Source organism: Calliphora vicina, chromosome 2 (genome assembly GCF_958450345.1).
Source record: "Calliphora vicina chromosome 2, idCalVici1.1, whole genome shotgun sequence".
Classification (NCBI taxonomy): domain Eukaryota; kingdom Metazoa; phylum Arthropoda; class Insecta; order Diptera; family Calliphoridae; genus Calliphora; species Calliphora vicina.
The window spans coordinates 137904894-137918532 of NC_088781.1; the positions used below are offsets into that span (position 1 = coordinate 137904894).

Below are 13639 nucleotides of genomic sequence, written 5' to 3' on the forward strand. Positions count from 1 at the left end.
TAACTGTTGAGGCGATTTTGAGAACATAATGGATACGTTATGTTCATTTTTAGCAAGTTTTAGAAGGCCTTAAATGTTAGCTTTTGTTTAGCTTTTGTTGGAAAAAAATCTTTTGAGATTTAAGGAAATTATAGGGATTTGTTTAAATTATGTATAGTATAGTAATTAATATTATTCATACAAAATGTTAAAATTAAAATAATTTTTTTCTTAAGGAAATAATTTGTTATAAAATATAATTGAGGTTTTCCATAATAAGCAAGGTGTTTTCTTTTTAAGTCTCAAATTTGACTAAAATCTCGAAGTTAGAGAAAAACATTTAAAATAAGTCATAATAAATATCAATCTACGTCAGGGTATACCGAAATTTAAAAAGCATATAAAAAATGTTTTTAAAAGGGATTTTTTTTTTAAATTTTGTTTAGATATTCAAGGAATAAAAAAGCAATATTTCCAGCTTCAAAATTCTTAAATTTTTAAAAATTTCTCTTCAGAAAAGTATTGAAAGTTGAAAGTCGGGTTTTTAAATTTAATTTAAATCGCAATAACTTCTATTTCTATTTCTAATTTCTGTCCTCTTTTTGAGGACACATATTTTTGTGATATTTAAAATAAACAATAATCGAATCATGTTTTCTATTTCAGAAAAGTTGTGTAAATGATTAAAATTGCAGGCATTGATGTTAGCTTTAAGTAGCTCACGTTTTATCGAAATAACTTAAAAACTATTGAAACAGGAGAGGAAATTGCAAAATAAGTCAGAATTAATATCAATCATACGTCAGGGTATAGCAAAATTAAAAAGTGTGTAAAAATGCTTTAAATACAATTTTTTAATGCATTTTTTTTAGACATTGAAGATGTAACACAGATAAATATTTTTAGTTTGAAAGTTAAATTAAATTCAAAAATTTTTTCCCAATAATTATCAAAATATGTTGAAAAACTGTATTGTATTTATCAAAACATATATTCCAAATTTTTAACTTATTTTAAATAAGGAAGACTATTTCATTTATATAAATCGTTTTGAAATTTGTAAAATTTTTGACAACAATTTTTCTGGATGAAATTTTAATTAATAATTTTTGCAGATGCATACAATTAAAGAGCGTAATGTGTTTAAATTCAATTAAATATCTTGATGTCTTAAATTTTTGAGAACAATTTTTCTTAATAATTTAAGAGTGTTCAAATTTATTTTATTTAAATTAAAAAAATATATATATTTTAAGCAATTTTATTTCGTTTGCTTTTGAATAAACATTAAATGGGTTGCAATAAAAAAATAATTTTGAAAAATATTTTTTCTGTTTATTTATTGACAAATTAAGCAAATACATATTAAGCAATTTTGTCGATTTATTATAGTAAGATAGCCCTAGGTGTTAGCTTTTGTTAAACTTTTGTTGAAAGAAAATCGTTAAAGATTTAAAGAAGTTATAGGGATTTTAGTAAAATAAGTAATAATTAATATTAATCATACGTATGAGTGTTCTAGATTTATATAATTTGAATTTAAAAGAATATATATAAAGCAATTTTAATTATTTATATGATTTTGAATAAACATTAAATAAGCTACAAACTAATGGTAAAACATTTTGGAATTTATTTAAAATCAACAACATATTTTGAAAAAATTTTAAAAAATATTTTTTTTTTTTTAATCTTTAATCTTAATTAATGAAAAATGTTTTACGAAATTTTGTCGGTGCATTATCGTAAGGAAGCTTTAAGTGTTAGCTTTTGTTAAGCTTCTGTTTAATGAAAATCGTTAAAGATTTAAAGAAGTTATAGGGATTTTAGCAAAATAAGTAATAATTAATATTAATCATACGTATGAATGTTCTGGATTTTTATAATTTTATTTAAAAAAATATATATATTAAGCAATTTTATATATTTGTATGATTTTGAATAAACATTAATTGGGGTACAAAATAATGGTAGAACATTTTGCGATTTATTTAAAATCAACAAAATATTTCGAAAAAATTTCAAAAAATAATATTTTTTTTTTTAATCTTGACAAATTAAAGCAATAAGTTATACGAAATTTTGTCGGTTTATTATCATAAGAATGCCTGAAGTGTTGACTTTTATTTAGAATTTCTTTAAAGAAAATCCTTAAAGATTTAAAGAAGTTATGGGGATTTTGGTAAAATAAGTAATAATTAATATTAATCATACGTATGAGTGTTCTAAGGTTATATAATTTGAATTTAAAGAAATATATATAAAGCAATTTAATATATTTTTATGATTATGAATAAACTTAAAATGGGCTACAGGATAATGAAAAAATAATTTGCGATTTATGAAAATTCTTTGAAATTTTTTCAAAATTAAAAAAAAAATCCATTTATGGGCAAATTAAAATAATTTTTTTTAATTTGCCAATAAATGGATTTTTTTTTGCAATTTTATTAATATTGCTATGGATAATAGCTTAATTTAATAGCATTCAGATAAGGTTAAAATTGTTGACTTTTTTACTTCAAATATAACCCAACTTTTTTCGAATATATTTCCTTAGTTTTTACTTCTTTTGAAGCCCAGCCTTTAGCATTAAGTACATTAAATATTCTGTTAATTGTTTTCTTAAAAACTTGTCACATAAAAATCTTTTATAAGAAATTCTGTTTAATAGTATTTACATGTCCCTAATTAAAGTGTTTCTTAATTAAAGTGCTTAAATAGTGTTAATTTCTCTCTCTCGCTCTCGTTCTCTACAATCATTAATCATACAGAAATTTAATTTTTTTTCTTTAACTCTTGCTCCCCAACTGTCATAAATTTTTAATGTACAAGTTTTTAATCGATTTTGTTTGTTCATTTTAAATTATATACAGTTTTATTTTCATGCTGTATGTACGAATATTTATTTTTACTCATTTTTCTTGTTATCTGTCATGTTAATAATATTTCTGCTTTTATTTATTTTTTTGTTTTTCTTCAACAAGAAAAACTGTTTTTCTGTTTTAATTTTTCATATTTACGCACAAATGTATGTGTGTATGTACAGACTGCACTACACAAATAACTATCATGTCCATGTATCAACTCATCATTATCGTTGAGCATTTTGGACATTATCAGTTCATTTATAAAATGTCACTGTCAATGTATGTATGAGTGTTTTTGTTTTTGTTTTTTTTGTCCTTTTTTTCTGCAGAATGTGCATTAAATAGCACATTCATATATTAATTGTATAATTATGTTGTTATTGCATTTTGAAAATATAATTAATTTTTTTTTAAACAGGAAATATTTCTAGGAAAATTTTATTTTTTATTAAATCATTTTGATTTACACAAATTTAATAAAATTTTATTTGTTATATAAAGAATTTTAAATTATGCTTTTAATTATTTATTATTTAGTTTACTTTGCATTAGTGCCTTAGTTGAAAATTTGCTTTGCCAAAAAATGTGCTGTTTTTGCTTTAGTTTCACATTTAATTTAGTAAATAAATCTTGACACTTACTTGTGGTTTCTTATAATATTTACTCACTTTGGGATCTCTTTTCGCCTTAGTAGTAAATCGATGTACACGCCATACTTTGCTAAACATGGCACCATAAGCTAAAGTAAACCCGGTGGATAAAAGCCAAGCTCTGGCCTGGCAGATCTAAAAAAGGATATCAAAAAAATCAAATAAATTAGATAACTACAAAATTTTTCTGAACATTTTATTAAAACTAGCAATATTTTGAAATTATGCTATAAATAGCAACAATTTAAATATTTTTTGAAATTTGTTTAGAAACCAGGCAGATCTAAAAAAAACAAAAAAAAGTGTAATATTTCTTCTAAATTCGGCTAAAAAGATGTAAATAATAACAGTAAATGTGAAAATTTTTCGACAATTTTATTAAAAATAGTTACAATTTTCCATAAATTACAAATTATGGAAATTTCCTATAAATAGCAAACATTTTTATAAATAGCATTTTTGCAAATAGCACAATATACTATAAATAGCAAAATTATGAACGATTTATTATAAATTGCACAATTTTAGAATAGTTACTATAAATAGCAAAATTATCAAAAATTTACTATAAATAGCTAAGTTTTAGAAAAATATATATAGATAAATTTTTGAAAAATTTATTATAAATAGCTAAATTTTGGAAAAGTTAAAATAGAAAAATTTTACAAAATTTACTACAAATAGCAATATTCTAGAAAATTTAATAGTCAGAGAAAAATGATGGGAAATTTACTATAAATAGCAAAATTATGAAAATTTTCCTATAAATTGAAAATTTTTTTAAATTAGTCAAATTTAGGTATAAACAACTAAGAGAGCTATATTCGGCTGCGCCGAATCTTATTCACCAAATTATACTTCAAAATAAAAATTTTAAATATTTTTAGGTTTTTAATTTTTTGGAAAAACAAATTTCGAATTGTTTTTTTTTAATATTCTTTTTTTAAATTTTTTTTAAAATTAAATTTTTTTTTTTTATTTTTTTTTTTTTGTGAAAAAAAAATTCGGGTTATTGTAAACAAGTAAGAGAGCTATATTCGGCTGTGCCGAATCTTTTATACCCTTCACCAAATTATATTTTAAAATCAAAATTTTAAATATTTTTAGGTGAACAAAATTTATTTTTTTTGCAGGTTTTTCATTTTTTGGAAAAAAAAAATTTCGAATTGTTTTTTTTTAAATTTTAACATTTTTTTTAAATTTAAATTTTTTTGTTTTTTAGTTTTTTTTTTTGGGGAAAAAGAATTATTGTAACAAAAATAAAACATGTAAAATTTACACTTAAAGTACACTCTTGTAAGCACATAACATTTTCTGAACGTGAGCGAATTCACCTAATTGTAAATAAATTCGTAAAGAATCAATCGATTTTTATGATCGATATCTCATTTTGTTCCTATTGTATGTGGCTTTGTGATAAAGCTATAAATCTAAACATGTTCTGCCGTTTTCGATTTTTCATGATTTTTTTAAAACAAAAAAATTCCATTTTCACCTAAAAAATTTATTTTTTGCTTAAATTTTTTATTATAACTCCGAAACTATTATGCCGATTGAAACGCAATATATATAAGAAAATTTGTACATAGCATGGCGAAAATGTTTTCAATATTTAATCATTCAAAAGAAGAACATTAATTACTCAATTTTATGTATATCAAAGAAAAAACAAAAATTTTGTAAAAATGAGCTAATTCACTTAATTGTGAATAAATTCGAAAATAATCTATAGATTTTTATGATCGATATCTCATTTTGTTCCTATTACATGTAGCTTTGCAATAAAGTAATAAATCTAAACAATTTCTGCCGTTTTCGATTTTTCATGATTTTTTTAAAACAAAAAATTTTTATATTTTCACGTAAAAAATATAGGTTATGCTTCAATTTGTTATTATAACTCCGAAACTATTGAGCCCATCAAAACGCAATATATATAAGTAAAAAATTGCACATAGCATGGGAAAAATGTTTGCAAAACTCAATCATTCAAAAGAAGAACATTAGCTACTCAATTTTATGTATATCAAACAAAAAAGTAATAATTTGTGAAAATGAGCGAATTCATTTAATTGTGAATAAATTCGAAAATAATCAATCGATATTTATGATCGATATCTCATTTTGTTCCTATTACATGTGGCTTTGCTATAAAGTAATAAATCTAAACAATTTCTGCTGTTTTCGATTTTTCGTGAATTTTTTAAAACAAACAAATTTTATATTTTCATGTCAAAAATATATTTTTTGCTTCAATTTGTTATTATAACACCGAAACTATTGAACCGATTAAAACGCAATATATAAGTGAAAATTTCCACATAGCATGAGAAAAATGTTTTCGAATTTCAATCATTCAAAAGAAGAACATTAACTACTTAATTTTATGTATATCAAAGAAAAAACAAAAATTTTATGAAAATGAGAGAATTCACTTAATTGTGAATAAATTCGAAAAGAATGCTTCGATTTTTATGACCGGTAACTCATTTTGTTCCTATAACATGTAGCTTTGCAATAAAGTAATAAACCTAAAAAATTTCAGCCGGTTTCGATTTTTCATGATTTTTTTAAAACAAAAAAATTTATTTCTATAAATTTTGAATAAACATTAAATTGTCTACAAAATAATGGAAAAACATTTGGCGATTTATTTAAAATCAACAAAATATTTCGCAAAAAATTTCAAAAAATAATATATTTTTTTTTAAATCTTGACAAATTAAAGAAATATATTTTACGAAATTTTGTCGATTTACTATCGTAAGATAGCCTTAGGTGTTAGCTTTTGTCAAGCTTTTGTTTAAAGAAAATCGTTGAAGATATAAAGAAGTTATAATGATTTTAGTAAAATAAGTAATAATTAATATTAATCATACGTATGAGTATTCTAGGTTTATTTAATTTGAATTTAAAAGAATATATATAAAGCAATTTTATATATTTCTATGATTTTGAATAAACATAAAATGGGCTACAGTATAATGGTAAAACTTTTTGCGATTTATTTAAAATCAACAAAATATTTCGAAAAAATTTCAAAATTTTTTGTTTCTTTTTAAATCTCGACAAATAAAGGAAATATATTTTACGAAAAATTAGCTATTTTCACGTAAAAAAATAATTTTTTGCTTCAATTTGTTATTATAACTCCGAAACTAGTGAGCCGATTAACACGCAATATATACGCGAAAATTTTTGCACAGTATGGGGAAAATGTATTCAAAATTTAATCATTCAAAAGAAGAACACTACTCAATTTTATGTATATCAAAGAAAAAACTAAAATTTTCTGAAAATGAGTGAATTCACTTAATTGTGAATAAATGCGAAAATAATCAATCGAGTTTTATGACTGATATCTCATTTTGATCCTATTACATGTAGCTTTGCAATGAAGTAACAAATCTAAACAATTTCTGCCGTTTTCGATTTTTCATGATTTTTTTAAAACAAAAAAATTTTCCATTTTCATGAAAAAAATATATTTTTTGCTTTAATTTTATTATAACTCCAAAACTATTGAGACGATTAAAACGCAATACATACATGAAAATTTGTACAAGGCACGGGGAAAACGTTTTTAAAATTTAATCATTCAAGAGATGAACATTAACTACTCAATTTTATGTATATCAAAGAAAAAACAAAAATTTTGTGAAAATGAGCGAATTCAATTAATTGTAAATAAATTCGAAAAGAATCTATCGATTTTTATGACCGATATCTCAATTTGTTCCTATTACATGTGGCTTTGCGATAATGTAATAAATCTAAACAATTTCTGCCGTTTTCTATTTTTCATAATTTTTTCAAAACAAAAAATTTTTATATTTTCACGTAAAAAATATATTTTTTGCTTCAATTTGTTATTATAACTCCGAAACTACTGAGGCGATTGAAACGCAATATACATATATTTGAAAATTTGTGCATTGCATGAGGAAAATGTTGTTAAAATTCAATCATTCAAAAGAAGAACATTAATTACTACATTTTATATATATCTAAGAAAAAAATAATTTTTTGTGAAAATGAGCGAATTCACTTAATTGTGAATAAATTCGAAAATAAGCCATAGATTTTAATGATCGATACTTCATTTTATTGCTATTATAAGTGGCTTTGTGTAATAAACCCGAACAAGTTCTGCCGTTTTTGATTTTTCATAATTTTTAAAAAAAAAAAAAATTTATATTTTCATGTAAAAAATATATTTTTTGCTTCAATTTGTTATTATAACTCCGAAACTATTGAGCCGATTACAACGCAATGTATAAACAGATTAAAGGTTATATAAATTTAAAATTTTCCAAGTTTATTTTAATAATATCGAAAATTTTCCAAGTTTATTTTAATAATATCGAAAAAAACCTTTTTGAGTTATCATAAATTATGTGGAGAAACATCTAAAAAGAATCAAAATTTTAGAAAAAAAAAAATTTTAAAAATCTGTTCATAGAATTTAAAATTTTTAACATATTTGTACTACTGGACCACAATACATCAAATTTGTGTAGTGGTTTAAAAAGCTTCTAAATTTTTTTTCGATTTGGTTGCCCTGTGTTATCTATCTATACTTTTTAAATTATTTGATTGTCTCATTTGGTTCAAATGTTATGATTTTTTATTTCCTCTAGTGTTAATTTAGGAACAATCTTGTTTTATGTATTGCTTCTGAAAGTATTGTATATTGACTTACTTTTGGATATTCTTCTTGATCTACAAAACGTCCATCCATACCCAATAATATGACGGATGATAAACAGATGATGACACCAAATAACATGATGGTATTACATACAGGATGTGATGATTGTATAACTCTGGAAATAGAAAAGAAAAACATAAAACAAATTAAAGCACATTTAGATCATTAATTATTTAAAACTTATTACTTTAATATTTAACCCTCAGAAGTAAGTAAAAAATAACTTATTTCTAAAATTACATGTTTGAAATTTCCATTGTTTGAATCTAAACTGCTTTAGGTTTATCTTCATTGTTTCAGAATTTGTTGTTAGACTTGCCAAATGCAATCAATCTAAATCTTAATTACAGATTTTGTTTCTTTGTTATGTAACAATAGCGAGTTTTGTTGAAAAATATAGTTATTTAAGTAATTAAATAAAATTATAATAATTTTTTGCAACATGACGTATGATTAATATTAATTAAAACATGTTTTGTTAAATTGCTTATAACTTTGTTAAATATATAAGGATTTTTTAATAATAACTTTTTTTAGAAAGCTGATTTAGTAAGCTTTTATAAAATTAAATTTATTACAAGAGATTTTAATTTGGTTAAGATAAAAAACGAAAGCAAACATTTTTTTAAGATTTTTAAAATTTTTAATTATTTTTTTCTTTAGATTTTCTTAAATAATTTATTGTTTACATATAAATGTAAGAAAATAAGTCATAAAATTTCAAAAAGCTTAAACAATTTTATTATATTTCCTACAAAAAACATAATTTATCTCTTTGCTTTGTGGTTTAAAGCCAAGACAGTTTAGATTAAAACACAAGAATTTCCAGATTTGTGCAGCAAAAACAAAACTATATAAATTCTACAGCAATATTTCAAAACATTTGTTTAGTTTAACAAATATTTGCCCATTTCTAAACACAAATTTGTCTGTTAACATAAACTCAAGGAAAAATTACACCAAATATTTGTTAGTTTTGAAGAGAGCTCTTTTTTTTTGTGTAAGGAAATTAATCTTCACTGCTTCCTTTTCCAGTTTAACCATAATGCTGTTGCAAAAGAAGTAAATAAAATAATGGTGGACAATTTTAAGACCTAAATATATGGCCCACAAAATGGCTGAAATAAAAATAAACAACAAATTGTTGTGCTACGTTCTAGATGCATTGTGTTTTTGAATGCAGAAGAGGATGTTAAGTCATTTGAATTTCTGGCAGAAAGCAAGATCTGCACACAGCAGATTATAACTATTTCAGACATTAAAAGCACAATTTACTTAGATATTTGCTGCACTCCTCTGCAGTGTTGTAGCAGTAAGAGGGAGTAACCGCATTGTGTTTTTTTGGTTGTGACAAAAGGTTTAATATCCTGGTGTAAATCTGTCCAGGCTTATGTTTGGCCATTTATATTAAGTGGGCTAAACAATATTTTCAACAAAAATTTTACACAAATTATAAGCTGCTGCTTTTTGCTGGCTGTGAGAGAATGAAGAATGTATAGAGGAAGTTATTGCAGCTAGATGGAATTCTCTGATTGTGGCTAAAGTATTTGGTAGGTAGTTGTTTTTTGTCTAGTTTAAATAGCTGCCTTTTCTATAGCCTGCAGGAAAATGCTGCTGTTGTTACTGCTTCAGCTTCCTTTTAACTTTATGATGTGGCTGTGCGGTGTGTTTTCTTTTTTAGAAAAAAAAACTTTTTTGTCTAAGATTTTGTAAAGCAAAGATCCTTTGGTAAGTTTTAAAGCATTTGTGTAATATTTCGTCTATCTTATTTTAAGTCTGTCCTAAAGCATTGTCTTTGTTTTTTTGTAGTTATTGTGTTAATGTTGGTAGGTTTTTTGTTGTCTAAGAAAAAAATAACTAAAAATAGTTTTCCAAATCTTAAGAAACTATAAGGAAGTAAGCAAGTTTTTTCTGTTCTTAGCCTATTGTTAGAACAAATTTTTTTTAAGTTGCTTTGTTTTTATGTTATTTCTTACTTGTATGCACTTTATTTCCGTTTAACTTAGTTAGTTTTCTTTTGTATTTTTGGTGATAGTATTATTTTATTTCTCATTATTTTAATACAATTGATACGCTGGCTTGTTGGTTGTGTTGTATAGAAAACTTCTTGGAAAATTAAGAAATAACTTTGGAAAATGTTTATGCCACATTTAAACATACCGTGCTTGTTATGTTTTTAATTAAAATCTTAAACAGAATAAATAAATATAGTTATTCTTTTTCTGATAAAACTTTTTTTAATTTTTAAAAATTTTAAAAAAAAGTTAAATCAGTTTTGTGCTATTACAAATCTTTAATTTTGCTATTAAGTTTTTTACATATAAAGCCTAATATTTCAGCTATAAAATGACATCTAAATTAAAAAAATCCTTTAATTTTTAAAAAAGTTATAGGCAAATTACCTAAACAAGTCTTAATTAATATTAATCATACGTCATGTAGTATGTTATATTAAAAAATAAGGTTAATTACATAAATATTCTAAACCGTTGAGGAATTTGTTAAGCAATGTATATGAAATTTATAGATAAGGACTTAAGCTTAACAAATATTTAAGCTAGGATCATTTTCTTTTAAATTTGGAAAAGCTACAAATGGTCAAAGTTGAACACCTCTTAAGGGAAAATGTTTAAATTGTTTGTAACTTCAACCAATTTTAAGCAAATTAGCTTGAATAACAATTATTTGAAAAGTAAACATTAAGGCAATGAATTTTATTAAATTTAATTTACATTAAGAAAAGAAAATACAAAAATTTTCAAAATTTAAATTTTCCAAATTTTTATTTTAAACATTTTTATTTTTGGTTTCGAATTTTATGTATTTATAAAAAGAACACAAAATATCCCTTTTATTGTTGTCTTTTTATTTCAATATATTGATGTATTGTCAGAAATATTAAAACCCAGCGATATTAAAACCCGTTTTTTATATATTCGCTTTAGTTTTAGAAACATTTCGCTATCAAAAATTAATTTTAGAAACATTATGAAATCAAATTAATGTCTCAAGTGTCTGCTTTCACATGATGTATAATCCATAGAAATTCCTTAAGGTTTAATCAAGTTATCACCAATTTACCATAATTAATATTAATCATACGTCAAGTAGGCGAAAAATATAAAAACTTTATATAGCTGCTTTTTCAAGCGAAATTAACTTCAAATAGTAAATCACAGTTAAGTAATAGACAATTTCCTTAATAATAAAACATAACTGTTTAATATTAAGGGAAATATTAAGAAAAAATTTATATTATATAATTTAAATTATAGAAACTGCATTTTGGAAAAGAATATTGACCCTATAATTCTGCTAGGGCCTATTGAGTACATAATTTTTGTCAAATAAACTTATAGTCCAGCTGGTCTGAGTTTTTATTTACAATGGGTTAAAGTTTTAATTTTTTGATTCAAGGGAGCATTATACTAACTGAAAAAAAAAATGTATAAGTTAATGTCTGCGAGAATTCTTATTGTGATAGTTATATTGTGGAATTGTATGGCGATAATTTTTGTGAAATATATTAACCCTCTAACTTCTCTCTTTACCGGTCAATTTTACCCCTTTTTCAGCAAAACCAAAAAAGGCCTTTCAAAAAAGTCATTTAAGGATTAAAATATTCTAGTAATTTTTTTTTAAAAACATTTTGAAATCAAATTAAAGTGTCAAGTGTCTGCTTTCATATGATATATAATCCATAGAAATCTCTTAAGGTTTAACCAAGTTATCAACAATTTACCAAAACAAGCCATAATTAATATTAATCATACGTCAAGTAGGCGAAAAATATAAAAACTTTAAATAGCTGCTTTTTCAAGGGAAATTAACTACAAATAGTAAATCACAGTTAAGTAATATACAATTTCCTTAATAACAAAACATAATTGTTTAATATTAAGGGAAATCTTAAGAAAAAATTTATAAAAAAAAAAATTTAAATAAAAATTTTAGAAAAAAAATTTCCAACAGACTAGCGACTCTATAGTTCTGCTAGGGCCTGTTGAGTAGATAATTTTTGTAAAAAAAAACTTATAGTCCAGCTGGTCTGAGTTTTTATTTACAATGGGAAAAAGTTTTAATTTTTTTGATAGAAGAGAGCTTATACTAAATGAAAAAAAAGCTGTATGTAAATGTCTAAGAGAATTCTTATTGTCAGAGTTATATTATGGAATTTTATGGGGATCATTTCTGTGGAATATCTTAACCCTCTATCTCCTCTCTTTAGGGGTCAATTTGACCCATTTTTCGAGAAAATCAAAAAAAGTCCTTTCAAAAAGGACATTTAAGGATTAAGATATTCTATGAAATTGTTTGCCGGAAATTTTCAGTGGGGGTCACCAAAGTTGTAAATAAAGCTCTTGACGCCTAATTAGCCAAATTACACGCCACCTCTGGGTCACATTATTTAATAAAAAATCACCAAAAATCTGTGTGTGATCCGAATCAGCTGAAATTTTAAATATAAATAGTCCATGAGAAGATCATACATATGTAAGTTGTCTCTTGTAGTTCAAGAGATATTTAGGTTTATATTTTTTTTATTTTGCTCGATTTTTCTTTCGGTTTTTAGATATGCTGGGCGTCGATGTGGAGGCTAAATTTTGTTTTTAAAATATCACCTATATTTGTGATAAAATTCTGAATAAAATAAAAATAACTTGCTGATAGTTATCTCGTCTCTATAAAAAGTTACACTTATGCAAAGTTGGATCTAAAAATGGCCGCTATTCTGGTCCATTCAAAAAGTCTTAATTTTTTGGACAGTATTATTTACCCTTATATAGCTTTAAAGTTTTTAAAATGAAAAAGATAAGGCCTTCTTCATGGTTTCCTAGTTATTTTCTTTATAAATTGGCTAATTTTTTTTCAACAAATTCTTTCAAAATATTATAGAATTTATTTTTGCTCTTCAAAATGTATTTATTTTTTTTTACAAAAACTTAGTAACTGAAATATCTTAAGTATAAGATTTTGAAGCCAAAAAAAACCTTGTCATTTATAGCAGTTTTTACTTGTTATTTTTCACTCTTTGTAAAACTAAATAGTTAGTTTTTAGCAATTCAACAAAAGCTGGCAGTTTTGTTATTATAAAACAAAATGGTTTTTATATTTTAGCTCTTAAAATTTCTTTAAGATATTTGCCAAACAACCAACATATTTATAAAGCTGAAGGATTTTTGTAAAAATGTAAAAAAATAATAAAAAAATATTAAGAGCTTAAGTAATACATAAACATTTTTTAAAGACAGTTAAGTATTTTGAAGAGTTTAATTTAAGGAATATTTCATTTGAACTGCTGGCTTGCAGAAAATGTTTAAACACTTGCAAATTTGTTGAAGTAAATAAGCTTAAATTCGTTTTTTTCTAATATTTTACTCAATTAATATTAATCATACGCCACCTGAAGCTTTAAAAATATTTTTGAG

General features: G+C 23.5%; 1 protein-coding gene across 1 annotated transcript in view; it reads right to left on the reverse strand.

Annotated features, from left to right (window-relative positions):
* GABA-B-R1 (gamma-aminobutyric acid type B receptor subunit 1) overlaps window positions 1-13639 on the reverse strand; it is a 279241-nt gene that overhangs the window by 10676 nt on the left and 254926 nt on the right. The window contains exons 10-11 of the mRNA XM_065500985.1: window positions 8202-8325; window positions 3518-3634 (exon numbers count right to left, since the gene is read on the reverse strand). Of these exons, the coding sequence (XP_065357057.1) occupies window positions 3518-3634; window positions 8202-8325 (241 nt within the window). The remainder of the gene's footprint in view (window positions 1-3517; window positions 3635-8201; window positions 8326-13639) is intronic.